General features: G+C 45.3%; 1 protein-coding gene across 1 annotated transcript in view; it reads right to left on the bottom strand.

Moving 5' to 3' along the window:
• Nucleotides 1-1,151: 1,151 nt before the first annotated feature.
• The window catches only part of col5a2a (collagen, type V, alpha 2a), a 37,584-nt gene continuing 18,303 nt past the window's right edge, over nt 1,152-20,432 (bottom strand). Inside the window, exons 2-54 of the mRNA XM_030112071.1 lie at nt 19,891-20,112; nt 19,763-19,782; nt 19,632-19,664; nt 19,505-19,537; nt 19,336-19,389; nt 18,051-18,143; nt 17,870-17,941; nt 15,049-15,093; nt 14,893-14,946; nt 14,737-14,790; nt 13,649-13,702; nt 13,488-13,541; nt 12,749-12,802; nt 12,617-12,661; nt 12,384-12,437; nt 12,256-12,300; nt 12,123-12,176; nt 11,865-11,963; nt 11,708-11,752; nt 11,522-11,620; nt 11,396-11,449; nt 11,211-11,318; nt 11,064-11,117; nt 10,885-10,983; nt 10,741-10,794; nt 10,556-10,654; nt 10,423-10,476; nt 10,192-10,245; nt 10,041-10,094; nt 9,905-9,958; nt 9,769-9,813; nt 9,601-9,699; nt 9,404-9,511; nt 9,264-9,317; nt 8,174-8,227; nt 8,043-8,096; nt 7,903-7,956; nt 7,716-7,823; nt 7,480-7,533; nt 7,349-7,402; nt 6,672-6,833; nt 6,421-6,528; nt 6,232-6,339; nt 6,105-6,158; nt 5,913-6,020; nt 5,672-5,725; nt 5,426-5,533; nt 3,854-3,907; nt 3,658-3,765; nt 3,205-3,514; nt 2,939-3,120; nt 2,580-2,822; nt 1,152-2,368 (exon numbers count right to left, since the gene is read on the bottom strand). Coding sequence (XP_029967931.1) covers nt 2,222-2,368; nt 2,580-2,822; nt 2,939-3,120; nt 3,205-3,514; nt 3,658-3,765; nt 3,854-3,907; nt 5,426-5,533; nt 5,672-5,725; nt 5,913-6,020; nt 6,105-6,158; nt 6,232-6,339; nt 6,421-6,528; nt 6,672-6,833; nt 7,349-7,402; nt 7,480-7,533; nt 7,716-7,823; nt 7,903-7,956; nt 8,043-8,096; nt 8,174-8,227; nt 9,264-9,317; nt 9,404-9,511; nt 9,601-9,699; nt 9,769-9,813; nt 9,905-9,958; nt 10,041-10,094; nt 10,192-10,245; nt 10,423-10,476; nt 10,556-10,654; nt 10,741-10,794; nt 10,885-10,983; nt 11,064-11,117; nt 11,211-11,318; nt 11,396-11,449; nt 11,522-11,620; nt 11,708-11,752; nt 11,865-11,963; nt 12,123-12,176; nt 12,256-12,300; nt 12,384-12,437; nt 12,617-12,661; nt 12,749-12,802; nt 13,488-13,541; nt 13,649-13,702; nt 14,737-14,790; nt 14,893-14,946; nt 15,049-15,093; nt 17,870-17,941; nt 18,051-18,143; nt 19,336-19,389; nt 19,505-19,537; nt 19,632-19,664; nt 19,763-19,782; nt 19,891-20,112 — 4,397 coding nt within the window. The 3' untranslated portion in view covers nt 1,152-2,221. The remainder of the gene's footprint in view (nt 2,369-2,579; nt 2,823-2,938; nt 3,121-3,204; nt 3,515-3,657; nt 3,766-3,853; nt 3,908-5,425; nt 5,534-5,671; nt 5,726-5,912; nt 6,021-6,104; nt 6,159-6,231; nt 6,340-6,420; nt 6,529-6,671; nt 6,834-7,348; nt 7,403-7,479; nt 7,534-7,715; nt 7,824-7,902; nt 7,957-8,042; nt 8,097-8,173; nt 8,228-9,263; nt 9,318-9,403; nt 9,512-9,600; nt 9,700-9,768; nt 9,814-9,904; nt 9,959-10,040; nt 10,095-10,191; nt 10,246-10,422; nt 10,477-10,555; nt 10,655-10,740; nt 10,795-10,884; nt 10,984-11,063; nt 11,118-11,210; nt 11,319-11,395; nt 11,450-11,521; nt 11,621-11,707; nt 11,753-11,864; nt 11,964-12,122; nt 12,177-12,255; nt 12,301-12,383; nt 12,438-12,616; nt 12,662-12,748; nt 12,803-13,487; nt 13,542-13,648; nt 13,703-14,736; nt 14,791-14,892; nt 14,947-15,048; nt 15,094-17,869; nt 17,942-18,050; nt 18,144-19,335; nt 19,390-19,504; nt 19,538-19,631; nt 19,665-19,762; nt 19,783-19,890; nt 20,113-20,432) is intronic.

Here is a 20,432-nt window from a genome sequence, read left to right as displayed (position 1 = left end):
ACTCAGATTTTTATATAAATATTGTTTATTGTGACTCAAAGGGGAGATTTTACAGTAACAGTAAGAATGTCAGGTTCTAGTCATCTTGTGGCATTTTTTTACTGTAAAATGTGATACATGTCATGCATGACATGATATGAGGTTTGCATCAGACTGTATATTGATCCATCCCAGACTGCTGAATCAGCATGAAATCACATGAAAGAGTTAAAATCCATCTCTGCCTTTTACTGCTTGTTGTGACTTCCAGGAGAAAAAAAAATTCACTCCATGTGTTTTATATATCCAACCCTGGGAAGGAGCGGTAATCCAGATGTGGTGTTTTGGATTATTTCACCCCTCTGGAAGTGTGTTAAGAAAACTCAAGCATCAGGTAATCCTTCACCTTTTTGGACTGTTTCTACAGGTTTATGACACAGCAAAAACCTGAAAATGTGTTAAAGAAGGTAAAAAAAATGTCCATGCTCTTTCAGCCTTTCTTTGTTTTTGGAGGGCAATGGTGCTTCTTTTTATTGTGAATCTCACAGAATGTTACAGGTTACTCACTAACTGTTAAAAAAAGGTCTGATTAGACATGGTATAAACATTTGGCTCTTTTAAATGAAAGTCTTTAGTTGGTGAAAGCCTCCACCTCTGATTCTGATTTCTTCCTGTTAAAAGGGAGTTTTTTTCTATTCCTCCAACTCCTCTGGCTGCTCAGGTGGAATTGTTGGTTTTTCTCTGTATTTGGTGCTACGGAAAGAAAACTGCATTGATTTTTTTGTACTTGACATTCAGTTAGTTGACTTCTCCTCAGATTTTCCTCAGAAGAAACTTTTTGTTTTTTACTTTTCTACTTCTAATGTGGCATTAAAGTCACACCCTCCTGAAAGTTTAGCTCAGATTACATCTTTTATCATCTTATTTTATAGGACTAGACAAACATCTCTCAAACAAGAACAGACGGGAAGGGTTTTCAAAATTTATTTTCCATGACAAAAACCAAATTTCACTGCAGAAATTCGCCTCTTCTTCATTTTTGGAGTGCTTTCAGATAAATGGAAATTGCAGATCTGTAATAAATATGTGCAAATTTGAAATGGACGATAGAGAGATACAAGTAAATTAAAGTGAACCTAGCTGGACCTGAATTAATGTGACAAGAGCTTGTGGGGGATTAACAAGCATTCTGTTTAATTTGTTGCATAGCAAGAAATACAAAGCAAAGACAGGCGCTCACAGCCATCTTATTCTATTAAAAAAAAAAGGAATTCAAGAGCATATAAGTCCAGGATATTGCAAAAAAAAAAAAGAAGAAGGGGGGAACTGACATGCATAAAAAATAGAATAATCTGTGCTTTCTTTTACTGTACCATAACTGGAATCGGAGAATCGTTACAAATCACCACACAGCACGCACACGACACCTCATTCGTCTCTCCATCGTGGACAGAAAGATCTTTATTAGCACTTCTCAAACAAAAAAATAAAAATAAAAAACAAAAATAAAAGAAGAAGAAAACCCACGCCCTGTACCGCAGCCCGGGAGAAGTGCACAAGGATCACACGACTGTACAAAAACAGCACCTGCTGAGAGGAAAGAGAAGCTTTACATGGAGTGTCATGGCTTTGTCTCAGTTTGGGTGACGAGGTAGCTAACACTGAGCGACCGCCAGTCTCTGACGCGTGGCGAGGGTTCGAGGCCGGTACAGAGCCGCTGGGTCATCGGGACGCGTCGGCGTCCGTTTCCCTCAATAGCACCACCATTATGATTCAAAATACATAATAATAATAATGATAAGAGAAGAGACAAATCTGTGAGAATTAGTAGCGACGGGACATTTGGCTTCAAGGAATGATTCGGGGCGTATCAACAGCAGTTCTACGCGACATTTTAAAGCTTTCTTATTACTGTTTGGCTGAGTAATGTAAGAGTGGGATCTTAAAGTCAAACGTACACGAGACGACAAAGGAATGATTCAGATTTTAACCGAAAAGTTTTTTTTTCTCTCTCTCTCTCTCTCTCTTTATGTGAATTCCAAACATTCATACTAACTTACAAATCTTTGAACTGGGTCGAAAGGCACAATAAATATCTTGCCACAGGGCCACAATAGTCCTCAGTACTCGTATGTACAGTGTGGCTGAGTGGGTCAGCTGGCAGTTCAATAGTCTGAGGATCTGTCCTCCCCTCCCCTCCCCTCCCCGCCCCACCCCACCCTCCCTTTTCCTGATGGCGACTCTACAAGAAGCACACGGGCCCGATGTCAATGCCGAACTCCTGATCGGGGCCACCAATGTCCACGGGGGCCAGATCCACAATGGGGAGTCTGGCTGTTTTCTGTGTCCTGTACTCAAACGAGGTCTTGCCCCACCTGCCGTTCGCTTGCTGTGAAGGAGAGACACACAGAGTCAGTGGCCCGGCGAGATCAGGGGCGGCAACACACATATTTTAGCTCAGGAGCAAACACACACAGCGTGATTTCATTCACAGCATTTCTGACGTTCTTTAATTTCACGACTTTACTCAACGCTGAGACTTTGATTTCGACATTTATAACTTTAAAACATTTCTAGCAGGTCTCCAGATGGGAACTGACCGAGCAGGAGTCGTCCACCACTGTGTATCTGAAGCGGTTGTTTCCTTCTGCTTTCAGCTCCAGGTCGTTGGAGCCTTTGAGGATGACGGCCTTCTTGTAGTTGCCCGTCTTGGCGTCCTTGTAGCCCACGGAGTTCTTGCAGTGGTAGACGATGGACTGGGACGCCTCCTTGGAGAGCAGGCGGATGAAGGTCATCTGCACCGTGATGGAGTTGGCAGGCTGGTCTTTGTTGCCATAAGTAAACTAGAAGTTAAAAAAAACAAAAGCAAGCGTTTACTCCCAAAGCGCAGTCTAGCAATGGGCTTTTTGTTTTTCGATTATTTTGCCTCTTTCTCCCTCATTAAACTGTAAGTGCTCACATGTGTTCCTCTGTTCATGTCGGCCCCGAACCACACGGGCTTGTTCCTGGAGGAGCTCCACCAGTTTTTACGAGGGATGCTGGACGGGTTGGCGGAGATGCAGGTCTCTCCGGTGTCCATGTTGCAGTGGACTTTGATGGCGTCCTCGGCGCTGCCTTGGTTTGGATCCACCCAGTACTCGCCTGCAGGACGGAGGCAGACAGACGTGTGACCGAAGCTTAGACTGGAAGAGCTAAGTGACGCTGATGACAGACCGATGGACTCACCGCTCTTCTTCATGGGGTAGCACCTCTTCAGGTCGTCGCAGGTCCTGGCGGGGTGCTTCCTGCTGCCGTCCGGGCTCTTCATGCTGTCCAGCTGGCTGCTGAGCGCCTTCAGGGTGGCCTGCACGCCGGGGTCGATGGCCACGATCGTGGTGGAGTTGCTGTTGGGCATGGCTTCATCCTCGCTGAACTCAGGAGGAGGGGGAGGCCCGGAGTCGTAATCGTGAGGGCCTCCGAAGAGGTCGTCCATGGCCGCCATGGGAGGTCCCGGGGGGCCAGGAGGGCCTGGGGGTCCAGGTTCTCCCGGAGGACCCTGGAGAGCAGAGTGTGAAGTTTTTCATCTTTGTGGTCGACCATAAAGTATGTTTACCAGGTTCATTATTGAACACACACAGCTTCATGATGGGGTACTGTTGAGGTGTCGAGGTGTAGAGTATCCCTGCACTAAGACAATACCTCTGGTCCGATCTCTCCACTCAGTCCACGGGTTCCGGGAGGTCCCATCGGTCCTGCCTGGCCCATGTATCCTTCTTTTCCAGAGGGCCCGATAGGTCCGGGGGGTCCCTGAGTGCGAACAAGTATGAAGCTGTGAGGTAAAACTGTGGAGAGATCTCTTTTATTTATCTGAAACATATGGAAATGCAGCGTTTACCCTCGGACCACTTGGTCCAACGATTCCTGGAGCTCCCTGCTCACCAGTTGTACCCTGAAAGTAAGAAAGAAGCAATCATGAGTCTTTCAGAGGCAATTCAGCCTGATTACTGCATCATGTTGGCAAACACTCAAGCAGGATCTTATCTTCCTATCAAGTTGAGAGACGTTTAGAAGCAAATGGACTCTGGACCCTGGGTAAAAAATTAACAATCAACATCGGACTGTGTGGAAAGGCTCTGAAAACCTCTCATATGTAGCTTCTTATTGTCTTATTGATCCGACTGAGAGCCACGAGAGTCCTCAAACTCGATTGTCGATTGGGTTTTTGAGACTGGATTTATTTGGTTGGGACGACAATTCTGCAACATAAAAAGTATTGCTACATGCCTAACAGATGGTATTTGAAGCTATTTTGAGTACTTAAAAAAAGAGTAACTAAGTGAGGTTGCTTTGTTTTCATCTTAAATTGTCATGTGGCCAAGCACAGAGATGTTTCTCATCTTTGGTTTGATGTTTCCTCTGTTTTCAGAGTGTGCCAACAGGCGTGACAAGAAGTCCAGTGAGAAACCTGTAAGTCTGTATTCTCTGTTAAAGTTAAAGGGAAGTTAAAATGGAATGCCAAACAGCAACCACTGGAGAACTGGACACGTGCAGTTTATCTACAGACTTACAAGTCATTTAAAGAATGTTTCATTTATACTCAGTTCTCTCAAACACAAACTTAATATCACTGTTCTGAGTCTGTCATTGCTGATATAATGAGCCATTTTCAGTTCCACTGTATCAGACAGCAACGTGTTGAAAATGTCTGTGTACATGGGAAAGGCATAAAAGTTGAAAATGAAGTAGTGAGCTTGTAGCGCCACCAGTGGGTGCTCTTGTTGTCTTTGTATTGAAACCAGAGACAGCATTATGCTGTAAACATTAGCAGTGACCAGAGGACAAACAGATTATTTCAAGTGACCCTCTACTCTAAAACTAGAGGAGAATATGGACTAGGAGTCATGACACTCGAAGGAAAACGTTGTTGTCCATCTACTGAACATGTGCAGAACGAATGTTTGCTATATTCGTGAAGCACATGTGCAGTTTCAACATTTTTAAAAAAAGTTGCATTTTTCCCCAATTCCACAGAGGGGTTTGGAGCATTCTCAAAAAAAGTTGCATTTTCATCGGCTCCGAGTGTAAACGGGCAAAATGTGATGGCATTTTTGCATTTTCAAAATGGCAGGACCGACCTGTGATTTATGAGAAATTAGCCTCATTGTGGTGTGTTACATTGTTCTCAATAAAATCAGGAATCATTTTGTCTGCACGATCATATAACATCAAATCTTTGTTTTACACTTTATGAGATACAGCCAAAAAGTTTGTTTGTGTTGTTTTTTTGTTTTTTTTTTAACTGAACTCTGGTTTTGTCCCACAGTCCAAAGACCTTTGATAGGTTCATTTGTGTCTCTGTGAATAAAGTGAATAAGAATCATGGAGGTCGGCTCCATCCACAAACACCTGAATGTTCATGAGCCAGAGGAGAGACGAGTCAACATAGCGTGATTCCTCTGGAACTTACTGGAGGTCCAGGAAGACCCTGCAAGCCGGTGAACCCTCTGTGTCCCTTCTGTCCTCGTTCTCCATGATCACCAAGATCGCCCTTATCTCCTCTTGGTCCTTGGGGTCCCTGTAAAGAAAAACAATGGGATTAAAATCTTGAAGATAAATTATATTTTGACTGCAGTTCTGCACAGACATCAGCAGGAATGTGAGGACACTGACTTCAATAAGCCGACAGAGAAGTGACCTCAGGATGGACACTCACCACTAATCCTCTCTTTCCAGCTGAGCCTGGGGGGCCCTGAGGCCCTCTGGAACCCTGCAAAGAGGCCGAGTCATTATAAAGACGTTCTATCCTTCTTTATAAACCAAAACAAACTCTTCAAGCACCCGAACACATCATGAGTTTCTCGCTGGGCTCTGACTCTGTCCTCATGAGTCCTCAGCATGTTGATACATCCAACAGACGCTCAAACGCCGACGGCGTTAACGTTACGTTAACTTACAGGCTCTCCTCTCTTCCCGGCATCACCCGGAGCTCCAACGGGACCGGGAGGTCCAGGAAGTCCCTGGGGACCGATCAGACCCTCCGGACCGGCGTCTCCCCGAGAACCCTGGAAGAGTTTCCCGCCTGTCAGTTACTGAAACCACGAGGACTAAAACACTGTTCTCACTCCGGATCTGTTTCTGTGGCTTACTCTCTGTCCAAGAAGACCGTCTTTCCCTGGTGGGCCGTCGGATCCTGCAGGACCCTGAGGACAGGATTGGAAAAGATTACCACAGCTGTGAGGATCATGGAGATCCATCTGATGATAATCCACCTACATCAGGACCAGGATCACCACGAGGTCCATTAGCTCCAGGAACACCGACTGGACCAGGAGGACCTTTATCTCCAGCTGGTCCGGTGGATCCCTGCTTTCCTGGTGGACCCTACAAAAAAACAGGAAACTATTTACTCACACGAAAATCTAACGGCGCGAGAATCTAACGTGGAACTGAAGGAAGACTCACCGCCGGTCCTGGGAGACCCGGCATGCCGCGCTCTCCTCTCTGACCAGGAAGACCCACAATGCCTCTCATTCCTGTAGTTCCAGCTGGACCTGGAGGACCATCAGGACCCTGAAACACATCAAGAACCGTCGTATGGATTCCAAATCTATTCTGAGTTTCAGATAAACAGATTTTATCTTCATGATTCTCTTTTATAAAAACTTTGGGTTTTTTCGTCTCTCTGTTTTAAAGCAGAGACATGTATCGTTTACCGTTGGGCCGTCCTCTCCAGAGTCCCCTTTGTCTCCCGGGCTCCCCGCCGGTCCTGGAGGTCCCCGCTCTCCTTGTCTTCCAGGTGGTCCGTGATCTCCACGGAGTCCACGTGGGCCTTCTTTTCCTGGGGGTCCCAGGGGTCCGGCCTCTCCCAGCGGACCCTGGAAAGAGAGGATCCAACAGCAGCATGAGGCACAAATGCAACTGAGTGTGTGTTAAAAGATCCTGTTCTTTCTCTTGCTCTTCACACTTCACTGTACATCATGCAGTATCAGAGCCAGTACTGTTATAGGTCTGTGTTAGCCTGTTTTACATTTTCAAAACTTTTGAAAATGCAACATTTTCACTCGTCCCTCAGATCTCGTTCCTTTCAGGATGTTTTTATTTTACCAGTGCGACGACGTTGAAAAACAAGTGCTATCAAGGTTCATTAGAGTGTGTTTGATTGTTGTGTTGTTTATTCAGTTAATATTAGAAATTCCAACACTTGTAGAAATCATTTTCAGATGTGGTGAGCTTGTTAAAAAGAAGCGTTTCAAGCTTCAAGATGCACTTAAAAAAGGACTGTTTGCACACAGGATGCATTCCATTCATCCCAAACTAAAAATTGGTTCTCTGCAGTGTTTTATTTCAGTAATCAAGACATATCTTCTGTCAAATCCACAGCGTTACTTACCGTTGGGCCTGGTGGTCCAACTCTTCCTGCAGATCCGGGGAAACCAGTCGGTCCCTGGGAGGAGAAACCTGGTCAGATACTGTTTACATCGAGATGAATGAAATAATCAGATCATCATAAAATCAGCTTACTGGGGCACCCTGAGTTCCTCTTCCTCCTTTCAGTCCAGCAACACCAATTGGTCCCTGAAACATAAACCACGACTCATTGAGAATTACTGTCATCAATATCCTAACTTGACCGTGAATACGCAACAAATACATGATCAGTCAAAACAAACGCAGGTTCCAATAATCAACCATATAGAGATACAATTAGTACAAACAACAACAACATGTTTTTTTTTTTAAATTTCCCAAAAACTCACAGGTGGTCCGTGGGCACCGGCCAAACCCTGAGGTCCTGGAGACCCAGCATCTCCTTTCTGGCCCTGCTCTCCAGGCTCTCCCTTGACTCCAGGTTGACCATCAGGACCCTGTGAAGCGTCGGTAACATCAGCGGTAACATTTAGAAAGTCACATCTTTAGAAGGTGAGATTCCTTCCTTCTACTTACGGGAGGTCCGGCGAAGCCCACGGCGCCGATGGGACCGGGGTCGCCTCTCGCTCCCTGCAGAGCAACACCGATGTTTTGAACAAAAAACTTCCATTTCAATTGAAATTGATACTTAATACGCAGCTTTCATGTGTACTTACTGGCACGCCTCTGGATCCCGGTGGGCCATGGGGTCCTTTGGGTCCAGGTTCTCCCTGTCAAAACAGCAGCAGGTAAAAGTCGCCTCTGACATTCAAAACCTTAATTCTGTAATAGAAAGAGGAGACTGTACCTTCTCACCGCTGGGTCCAGCAGGTCCCAGTGGGCCCAGAGGGCCCGGCGCTCCCTGTCGACGGCAGAAAACCAGGTTTAGATCTGGGATCTGTCAGTGTGGGACTTGTGGAGTCAAGTCGAGGAACTCATCTCCTGGAGCAGGCTGAGACTTGTCTTTAGCTCGTGTGAATACAGCCGTCAGGTAGAGTTTATTCTAGCCGCACACGGACAAATTTAACTTCTTTCTTTTCTCAGAAGACGAGGATTGAGTGCAGCTTGTTAGAAATGTAGGGATGCATGATATTGGATTTTTGCCGATATCTGATATGCCGATATATCGAAACCCCTTTTGGCCGATACCGATACCGATAATCACAAGGTTTTTTTTTTCACTGTAAAGAAATCTAAGTCTCTCCCATACTGCAATTTACATGTTACTCTTATTGTGACAGTCTTAGTTGTTTAAGAAATACACATAAAAAAAACAAAAAAACATTTGATTTTACCATAAATAAGAAACGTATTATTTTTTCAAACTCAAGACATTCAGTGTTGAAATACAGAAAAATAATTTCTTTAGATCACATGAATTTTAAATGTACAATGCATATTTAAACATAACCAAGTTGCATTTGACTGTAGAACTACTGCAACAACCTGGTGACAGACACAGAGCTCTGCAGTGCAAACAAATGAAGAGCTACATTTCATTTAAGGAGCTTTTTCAGATGGAAAACAATAATAATCCTATCTGAATGGCCGACTTGCAGGGTGCTTTCCCTGAAATAATACTAAGAAAGTGCTTTAACAAAAAACAATCAGTGCAAAAATTTAAACTAGCTAGCTCAGACCTAAAATGCCAGTCCATTTCAGTATAAGGAATGAGGATAAAGAAAAAAAACATTTCAATTAAATTTTTTTTTAAACTGTTTTGCCGCACTATGGATGTCACTGTGCGCGCCCAATTACTACGTCACCTTATCAGCCGTGAATATCGGCAGAAATTGTCATATCTGCAGATACCGATAAACGTGTTTTTAAGCTTTTATCAGCCGATACCGATATTGTGCCGATAATATCGTGCATCCCTATAGAAATGTTTCACTCACTCTGGCACCGTCGTTTCCAGGCGTTCCTTCTGATCCTTTCTCGCCGAGCGCTCCCTGAAGAGACATAGAGCTTTAAGGACGAGAGACAAACATAATGCATGTTGAGGTGACAATATTAGTGAAACTGACGACAGACGTACCCTGTCACCTTTAGGCCCAGGAGGTCCAGAGATGCCTCTCTCTCCAGGCATGCCTTGAAGACCTGGAGGACCAACATCACCCAGAGCTCCAGGAGGACCCGGGCTGCCCTTCATGGACAGACATCAGAAGATGAACTGGGATCAGTCCGTCACCTCTCTATATGAATCAGTCACCGGTCAGGTCACAGTAATGGTACCTTTGGTCCATCTGGACCTGGAGCTCCAGGAATTCCTTTAGGTCCCTGCAGACCATTTGGGCCCAGTTCTCCTCTCTCTCCGGGAATTCCTCGCTCTCCCTGGAAGATAAAGACAGTCAGCACCGCGTTTCCACCTCAGACTGATCATGAAGACTCCCGTCCACCTACCCGCGGTCCAATCTGTCCCACCGCACCCAGCTCTCCAGGGATACCCTGAAAAAACATAAACAGACAAAGTGTTGCTGCTGAAACGACACCAGACAGGCGGAGATGGACGAGAGCGGCGGTCAAGCGACCGACTCACCAGGTCACCTGGCTTTCCAGGTTCTCCAGGGGGGCCTTGATTGCCAGGCAAACCCTACGAAGGCAAACATCACAATCAGGATCTCATTTTACAGGACAGTCGCTGACGTCCACCATGTGCTCCAACAACCACACACCTGGAATCCATTCACACCTGGAGGTCCCTGTTCTCCTCTGTCTCCTGCAACGCCCTTCGAGAGAGGACAGACATTTGAAAGTCATTTTTTGTTGCAATTTAAACACAAAAGCACTCTGCAAGATGGAATGAAAGAGAGATGTGATGCTTACAGCTGGACCCGGAGGTCCTGCAGGACCGACTTCTCCGTCTTTTCCAGGAGGGCCCTGAAGACGAGATAAAGGTTAGCAAACCGACGAGTGTGTGACGAGGGTTAAAGGTCATCTGAGGTAAAAGTGGATTCATGTGGTAAAGAAATGCAGATCGCACCGCTGAAACAAACAACTGGAAGCTCAATGGACCTGAAGCCTGTTTCCTGTTGGAGAATAAAACAATATGCTTACCCTCTGACCGGCCACTCCTGGAGATCCCTGTTCCCCTGTTTTACCGGGATCACCCTTTGAGATTAAAACATGTTTGGATCAGAAGGAGAACCGGACGGATCTGGTTTCTGACACACACTTCCTGCCAGCTTACATTAAAGCCCTTGGGACCTGGCACTCCCATGGTTCCTGCGGGTCCTCTGTTTCCGATGGATCCTGCAGGTCCTGGACGGCCGTCCTCACCAGGCGCACCCTTCATGGAAGGCAGATTAAATCAGCACTGAGGAGCGACCATATTCAAACACAGGGTCCAGTCTGCAGTCCAGCACTGAGACCTACCAGTGGTCCTGGCTTGCCCTCTGCCCCCAGGACTCCTGGTGTTCCAGTAAGACCCTGAAGAAAAAAGTCAAAATTTTCACAAATCAGATGTTGAGATTATAGGTGGTGAATCGTCCAAAAGGAAACATAAAACTCTGGCGTTACCCTGGCTCCTGGCAGACCAGGCTCTCCTGTGCGTCCAGGATCTCCTAGAGAGCCTTTGGGCCCGGGCGGACCAGAAATCCCCCGATCTCCTTGAGCGCCCTTGAAGCAACAATTGGAAAAATCCACATTAGATCCAGTAGAGGGACTTCCTGAAGCTGTGAACATGGACATGGGTCTACCTTTGGTCCCGGCAGCCCGTCGGCACCGGGGAATCCTCTGTTTCCTGGAGCTCCCTGCAGAAACACACAGCTTTACTGATCCGCTCACTCACTGTGCAGCTCTGGCAGAGATCCATCTTTATAGCAGGAGAAAACATGCTGACTCACTCTCTCACCAACGGGACCAGGAGGGCCCACGGAGCCGGAGTCTCCACGCTGTCCTCGCTTGCCTTCCTCACCCTGAGGTCCGATCACTCCCTGAGACCCCGGTGGACCCTGGGAATCGAACATGAGTCCTGTTCGGTAACGCTCAATAAACACAACATCGACTTGAGCTGTTGAGTGAATCTTACAGGTTCTCCTTTAGGTCCAGCTTCTCCTTTGAATCCTGGAACGCCGACGTCTCCCTTTCATGCAGAAAGATCAGTGTAAGTCGCCACAAAAGAAACTTTTATTGACGATCTGAAACAGATGTTTACCAGCTGTCCTTTGATACCAGGCTGTCCAGTGCTTCCCTGGGGTCCTGGTGGACCAGGTGGTCCTGTGTGTCCACCTGGACCTTGTGGACCAAGAGTACCCTGTAAAGAGAACACACCATGTTTGTGACATCCAGATAATCGATGAGCTGACTGAGACTTTGAACCGAGTGAATAACGAGTACATACCACTGGTCCTTTGGCACCTGGGCCTCCATCTGTACCTAGGGGTCCCTTCAAAGAGAAAAGTTCCTCGTTTAGAAAAAAATCACATCGAAGCGTCGCATCTGAATACGTTGTCAACCCGGATAGTGTGTCAAATCTCATCAGTAAGAAAGAAACAAACCGTGAGGCCAGTAGGTCCCGCTCTGCCCTGGTGACCGGTCTCTCCTCTCTGTCCCTGTGGGCCCTCAGGACCCCGGACACCGGTGGGGCCTGGTTGTCCCTGTGGAAGAAGGAGACCGTCAGGATACGTTAAACATCCGCAGAATTAAAAGACTCAATGTCCCCCACCCAACGGAAAGCATCACGACCCCTTTAGAGAAGGAAGTCGGTGTTTAACATGTTACAGCGATCAGAAGGTTGGATGTTTCACTCCACTTGCCTTCATTCCCGGGGTTCCTGGGTATCCAGGGGCTCCGCTGAGACCCAGAGGTCCCTGTTGACCAACAAGTAGCAGTAAGACTTCACCGTCAAACACAGGAATGCTGCGCTGCTTCCTGGGAAAGCCGACTCACCATTGGACCGGGTTTTCCGGTGTTGCCAGGTTGACCACGCTTCCCCTGTGAGAGACAAGAGCTGATCACTGACTGACCAATCGCAGTGAGGACAGTCTCAACCTGCTCGGTGAAGGTGACGTCCTTACCGCTGTGCCCCCAGGCCCAGGACGTCCTCTCTCCCCCATCATGCCAGCAGGACCCTGTTATCCACAGACAGTGGTGAATTACAGTCGGATTCCACTGAAGTGCTGAGCTCATTCCAGATAAGAGCTGATAGGCTAATCGCAAACTCACAGTCTGCTCATTAGCATTTCAGACTGGAGAACCTGGCTCTGTGGAGACTTTATGAGAAACAAAGTTCAGGCAGAAGTCGACTCACCATGGGTCCAGGTGCTCCCATCTGACCCCGGGGTCCAGTAGCTCCCTGTAAAAGCACAGAGGTGAGCCTTGTTACAAGAAGGAGTCATGTTGAAATTACTTGTAGACTAAATCAGAAATTGTGTCGACGTACTTTGGATCCAACAGCTCCGGTTTCACCCTTTTGTCCCAGTGGTCCATTGTGGCCCTGTGAAGAAAATAGGACAAACTTTCATATCTATCTTATACTGCGACGTAAAAGAGCACAAAAAAGCAGGACTTTCTCACAAAAAGTACTGTTGTGTATTTTACAGTTAATTAACGAAAGCCACCACTCCTAAGCTTATGAATATACCGATCTTTATCCCGTCTGACCCAGTTTGAATCAGTTCCGGTTCTACTGATCGTTTCCCGCTACGTTTTGGGACTTCCCTGTTTTCTCTTGCTCTGCAGGTTCCAAGATGGCGGATGTCTTGTCAGACAATCCTGGGTTTTCCTGAGCATGTGTCTGACAGAACTCCACTTCATTCTGCGTATTTGGTATGGTATTTTTTTCCTGATCAGTAATCTCCCACTGATCTTCCTTATGGTTTACCAAAGGTCACCGGAAACCAACGATGGAACGCAGCCCGGTCAACAAACGCCTGGACCCTGTCTGTGATGTTTTTGTCTATGGTCCAGGTCTCAGCACCGTGGAGGAAGACAGTATTGACTTCACTGTTGAAGATCTTCAGCTTGGTTCTCGGTCTTAAGCCTCTGGATCTTAGCAGAGGAAAACTTTTCTGACTTTACCAATCCTTGCCTGCAGATCTTGAGACTATGAGGCGAAATCATGCTGCCTTGAGCCACGTTTTCTAACGTGTGCATTAACATTTCAGATGACCTCTACTCACTCTGTGACCCTTGAGGCCAGGAGGTCCAGGCGTGCCAGGAAATCCTCTTGGGCCCTAGAGCGTACGACAGGAAAGAGCGTCATTAGTTACCTGTAATGAAAAGTGGCCACCAGGAAACAGAAGAGTCCAGATGTATAAAGTTTAGACATTGAAAATCTTACCGCTGATCCTGGGAATCCAACTTCTCCCGTGTTTCCAGATGTGCCAGCTTCTCCCTGTGTGAGAAGATTACACCATTACTTTACAACAAAATGTTTCACTGTGCCACGTTTGAATTACGTGTTGGGTTTATACTCGTAGCTGGATTTGCTGCTCTGTTCTGCAGATTCCTGCATTTTTTTTATTTTTAGTTTCACAATGAAATGACAATGAGAAACTTTTCTACTTGTAACACATTCATAGAGTGCCACATTAAAATGATCGCTTCCAAAACATTTCTTGTTCTGGAGAGATTTCTCAGGAGAAATTTCTCTGGATTTCTCTGGAGAGAAATCATCTGGTAACAAATTGTCATCTTATATACACCTAAAAATAAATAGTGTTATGTTATGGCAAAAAAATCCATTCAATTTAATGACATATTCTAAGTTTATACACAAATATCTTTATTTAACATTATGGTTTCATCCAGGGGTGTCAAACATAAGGCCAGTGGACCAAAATTTGCTCAGAAGAAGCTCGAATCCGGTCCACCAAAACCACCAAGGAAATTGTAAAAAGTGCAAAAAAGAAAAAAAAAATCGACAAATTTTGTTAAGAGTAACAGATACAACAACACAAAAACCTGTGCCAAGATATCAATGATGCTAAACTAGCATTAGCCTTGAAGTCATGCTATCAGGTGTTTGCAAAAACAGACGTAATTCAACAGCTACAGGAGGAGTTTTTGGTTGATTTTTTTTTTTTTTTTTTACTGTTAGTTGCAGCAGGTTTCATTAATACTGGCTTTGTGTTGAGACTGTGGTCGTTGTCACACTGATTGCTTCACAAAAATATAGACTACAGGTAACAAATAAATCTTATTTCAGGGCCCACATTCAGTCCATTGGACTGGACTGGCAGATTGCAGTCAATAGGTTTTAGGTTTTTATTTTGGGCACACCTGATATTTCTCTAACATTGTGAATTAATCTCTGTGTGACAGTGTGGAAAGTGTGCGAGGCTGAAACTGTGACAGAAGTGTCAGATTCAGGCAAAGTGTGACGAACATCAGAGATGAACAGAGATAGACAGTCCGGGGGTCACTCACGTCTTCGCCTGCTTTCCCTGCAGGTCCCTCTGGTCCTCTCTGCCCTGGTGGACCCTGACAAACACAGTGAGACAGTAAACATCCAGCAACTGTCAATCCTCAGCAACAGCAACGCCATCAGGATGTGGTAAATGCAACAACTCATTAATGTCTTACCATGTGTCCCGGTTCTCCAACATCTCCGTGTGGTCCTTGTGGTCCGGCTTGACCCTTTGAAAGAGAGAGAGAGAGAGAGAAAAAAAATCATTAAAGACGCAACTCCATGAAATGATCAGAAAAATGCTGTTGAAAAATGATGATGTGGAGACTTACAGGTGAACCGCTGGGTCCAGGAGGTCCCCGAGCTCCAGACTCCCCCTGAAACAACAACACGCCGGGTCAGACGGACGCTCTTCAAATTCAGCAGGACATAGAACAGTGATCCAGAGTGTAGATCCTCTGAACAGAGCAGAGAAAGTTTCCATCGCAGCTCTATTTCATACCCAATCATTTAGTTTCATAGCCACAAAATTATTTTATATCTTAGATTGGTTTGACGACAAACCATAAAGTGTAGCAATTGTCTTTGATTTTGGTAAATGTTCCTCGTTTTGTGTAAAACAGCATCAGAAAAAGCCAAAAAATTATGTGTAGCTTGGATGTTCATAATCAATTAATAAATGCATCATTTTAATTTTCTTTTTATTTCTTTACATTACTTACTTTTTTCCTCATCTCTCTAGTAAATTAGGTGTAGTGATTGTTCAAAATAAAATTGCGTAGGATAAGATAATCCTTTATTTGTCATACAATGGGGAAATGTGCCTTATTACAGCAGTAAGTAGACAGTAGAAAAAAATGTAAGAAAAGAGTATCAACAATAATAATAATATTAAAAACAGTAACAACGAAAGTCTGCCTCATTTAAAAAAAATAGCACCTCTGAACATCTAGTGTGAAATAAAAGCTGTTTCAGTTCTTAGTCATTTTAAAAAGCCATTATGCAAGGCTTTGTTGCTATATGCGTCTTTCTTCCTTTATGTAGTTTGAGGTATTGTCATATGTTGAGACATGATATTTTATTGTATTCTTTGCATTTTTTTTGACTCTTTAGAAATTATTTCAAAACCAACTGGAGGCGAATTCACAAACAAGATGTAACACAAAATATGACTGAAATGAGCAGCATCCTGAAGTAGCTCCTCCTGTCCTGTAGGGGGCGCTGTGCCGGTCAAAGCCGAAGCGGAAGTCTTCCTCCAGCTGCAGGAGCCGCTGCTCAGACTCCTTTAAAGAGAACACGCATGTCCACGCAGGAAAACAGCGCCCCAGAGGCGGAGGACAAGGAGGAATGCGAGGAGCTGAGCGACTTCGACAGGGGCCAGGTGGTGGCGGCCCACCGGATCGGCATGAGCGTCTCCGAGACGGCCCGGATGGTGGGCTGCTCCCCGGCCGCGGTGGTCGGCACGCTGCGGCAGTGGCGCGGGGAGGGACGGCCCGGCGAGAAGGAGCTGTCCTCCGGGGAAGAGCAGCAGCAGGAGGAGGAGAAGGAGGAGAAGAAGGGGAGTAGGAGAAGAAGGAAAGGGAAGGAGGCGAGGACTGAAGGTGGGAAGAAGACCCGCCTGGGGACGAGCTCGGTGCGGCTTCAGGAGGAGGGATAAACCCAGTCCGAATCCTCCATCCTCTGGAATGATGGCAGGAGCGACTGACCGGTGTGAGTCAGGAACGACTCGTGCAAGACAGGAAGTGTGCACAAGTCTAGTTGGATCACCGACTCCTTTGTTACATCGTTCCATCGTCCAGCATCACTGGGACTGGATCAGTGGAGGCGCTGGTTTGGCCCCGCTGGGAGAGTTTGGATCAAGAGAGTCTGCAGTGGACTTTGAGAACCTCCACGGCAGCTATTTCTGTTTGTCAGTAGCAATGTGAAAGATGTGAGCCTGACGGTCAAAAACCCTGTGTGATGAGTTCAGTTTTTGTTTTGTTTTACAGCATTTCTGCTGTATCCTGATGGATCAGGTGTCCTGTGTTACATGTACTGATGATTTCTCTAATAAAAGGGTTTAAAAGTAATTAGAAATGGAATTTGTCTGTGTGTGAGTGTGAACCTCATGCTCCAACAACCTGTGTTCCAACTCTTACTTGAGTTGTTGGTTTGCACGGATAAAATTCAGAATAACTCTTAGAACCTGTAAGTAAACCGGTTTAAAAGATTGCTTTGTTGTTTTGTAACTGCAATCAATGAAGAATTTTAGTAAATGAAATATAAGAATCTTCATTCATTTATTCTCAACAGTGAGGTCTTCTTTAGACTGTCAGTATAATGTTCCCCATTTCAGATTGTTTTATTGCTCTTATTTTGCACAGACCAGGTATGCTTTTGGACCAGCAATAAGATGCATTCAAATATTTTGAGAAGGGAGACAGACCTCATTCAGATTTATTTCCTCACATGAACATGGTCTGTCTGATCTCAAAATGTCTGAATGCATGCGTCTTGGAATGGGTCACATGACACTGACAGAGTAAATGCAGCCTTGGATGAATTAAGTTTCTTCAGAGACATTAAAGTGACTTATGAAAACCATATGAACTCAGACTTTCCAACCCCTAAATTCAACAGTTAGTTAGATTTTTTTTTAGAGGTCATGCAGTGAGGGAAGTATTCTAGTATGGAAAAATACATTTCATTAATAAAAAGTGGCCTCTAAACTCTTAAAACTGGTGTTGACAACACCTGGATTAACTTCAAGATGCTTAAACCAAGCTACAAATTAATTAAAATAAAACATTCTAACTTAAAATGATACAACAATAAAGACAAACCCGCTGTCAAGACATTTTTCTGAAAACAGTAACTGCAATGTAAAGATCTACATTTTAATATGAGAATCAATACATCCAGAATCAGAAGTATCTGGATTTTGTCATCAGTCAGTAAAACGGGAAGAGTGCGGTTTGTAAAAGTTTAACTGCCCATGAAAAATGAAGTCAGTCCTGTTTGTGCAGATCAGGATCACAAAACAATCAACATGTTGCTCAAATAAACCACGAGTGTCGTCATTTTTTTAGTTTTAAAGCTGCTAAATGAGGAGGAATGTTTTCCAGGTCTTGGCCTGTGAAGACGCGGCGGGGCGGGGCGGCGTTGGACTCTCACCCTGGCGCTGTTTAACAGGCCCTGGGGTCCCGTTTTTCCATCGAAGCCCTGAGACATCTGCGCTCCCAGGCCCTGCGGACGAGACCCGCAGGTTAGCCTCAGGTTCAGCTTCAGGCTGTGTGGAAAGTGTGTTTGTTCGTATGTGTGTGTTTGTGGAGAAAATCCACACGGCACAACTCACCCCTGGGTGTGTCGGGTGACCCGGAGGTCCGGGTTCACCGGGCTGACCTGGCACACCAGGCTCTCCGTCATAACCCGGAGGCCCTCGGAGTCCCTGGGAAGACAAAATAAGAGAAGGAAAGATGCTGATTCGCCATTTTTGACCCGACTGTTTTACATCTTTAACCTTTTTTTACAAGCCGTGGACAGAAACGTACAAATAGTGTTCCTCAAACAGGCCTGGACCCCGACTCCTTAAACCTTTAGTGTTTTAGGTCAAAATAAAGACGTTTCAGATGCATCAAAAAAACATACTGAATTCAATTAAAACTTCAAGCTTCTTGTCAGTTTTTTCCACGTTGATAACTAAAAATGTTCAAGCATTTCTCAACTTTTCCATTGGGATGTTTAAGACTTCCAGTTAAACGAAATATCAAAATATTCTAACACTGAAAGGCATTTTTGATTTTTATTACTTGTCAATAATAAAACACAGAAAGTCTGAAAATCTGTTAATATGCAATATATCTAAACTATATTTAAGTTTCACCATCTGTGATGAATTATGGAAATACTACTTAATACTAACTTTTTTAATGAATTCTAATTGTTTGAGATTCATCTGCTGGTGAAATATCAGTTAATCCTCACTAATCAGAAAAACGTGAGTTGATTAAATCTACTAATATTTAACTGTTTCTACAATTTAGAACAGTATATCACGTTTGTTTGATTCAATTTAACTTTGGCTAAACTGGCCTTTTTCTGAGGAAGTCTTAAAAGCTCTGCATGCTTTGAATATTTACATTTTAACTCTTCCAAACTTTACAGTGATTGTTTTGTGAGGTTTTTGTGGGATACAAATGAATTTCGGACTTTTTTTTTTTTTTTTTTAATGTCTGACGAGTTTCAGCAGCTTCAGTTTTATTTTCACAACAAAATCAATTGAATTCAATAGAAAACGTGTTGATTTCACAAAAGCAGTGACATTTTTGGGAAACTTTGGTCTCGTGAAAGAGTTCGTCGTTCTACAGACTTTGAGTGTCAACATGAGTGCAGTTAAAACCTCCTGATCTCAGCTCATCTTCATATGACCGCTGAGCCACATCAGTGTGTTCAGACTATATTATTTCAGTACCTCTAACGTCTGCAGGTAAAGCAAATCAAACATCACACTATAGCTTTGTCCTTGCGTAAGTTGTTCTGTGTGGTTTATATATTATATAATGACATTATAGGCCCAAGCACCGTTTCTACTGTCAACTGAAAGCTGTTTTTGCGCGGTGTGCAGCTGAGGTGTGACGTACAGGCCGTCCTTTGTGTCCACGAGGTCCTCTGTCTCCTGACGAGCCGGGGGGTCCCTGTTGGAAGAGACAAAATCGACATCAGACGAGACAGTGTCTCAGAGTCACATCCTGCCGGGCCGAGCTCCTCTACGCAGGACTGAACCGCCCTCTGGTGTAAACGGCGGCTCACCATGGGTCCAGGACGTCCCCGGATGCCGGTCACCTGCAGGGAAATCGTCAGACGCAGCAGTTAGACTTTCAGGTATCTCGTCTGAACATCTCCAGCTGAGACTCAAATGACAAATTCAAACACTTACGAGAGGAACGTCCCCGGGTTCTCCCTTCTGGCCCTGCATCGACCAACACAAACCGGATTAAAGCTCTGTGGCCTTCCACAGGACGCCATCAGACGTGTGTGTGTGTGTGTGTTCACTAAACTGTGGCCTACCTTAGAAATTCTGCCCCCACCTGTGTGAAAAGAAAGCACAGATTAGTGAGAGACGAGGAAGACACAGTGAGAGCCGAAGACATGCTGGATAAGCTCCCGTTCCCGACGATGGACCGGGAGAAGCTCACCGAAGCTGCCCGTCCCGCCGCCGCTGGGAGAGTCGCCCTGGCACACGGGGCAGCACTCTCCGTCCGGGATGGTCATCTTCTGGCAGTTGGTCAGCTCGTCGCACTGGATCTCATCGCAGAGGACCTGGCCGTTGTCGCAGACGCAGATGCGACACGGCTCCGGCTTCCAGATGTCCCTGTTGGTGTAGACCTGGCCGTCGGCCGTGCAGCTTTTGTCATCGCCTGCAAAACAAGACAAGCAAACGTCTTTGATCTGAAGCAGAGACAGACAAAGAAACTCATGTTGGATGTGATCGGGATGTTTTTGAGAACAAACGTAAGGCCCGGGGGCCAAAACCGGACAGCAAGAGACTCCAATCCGGCCCACCAAACCACCAAATTTGTCAAGAGTAGCAGACACAACACAACACTGAGAACTGAGCAGGAATAATGAGGATGCTGCCATGACAGTCAGCTTCCTCACTGCTTGTTGTAAACTAACTTTAAAGCCATCCTGTTAGTACAAGTTTGCAAAAACACACACATTGTGGCACACTGTGCAT

The sequence above is a fragment of the Salarias fasciatus genome, chromosome 16, assembly GCF_902148845.1.
Source record: "Salarias fasciatus chromosome 16, fSalaFa1.1, whole genome shotgun sequence".
NCBI classification, from domain to species: Eukaryota; Metazoa; Chordata; class Actinopteri; order Blenniiformes; family Blenniidae; genus Salarias; species Salarias fasciatus.
Note: the sequence above shows the minus strand (reverse complement) of the source record. Positions and strands in the feature narration are given on the sequence as shown.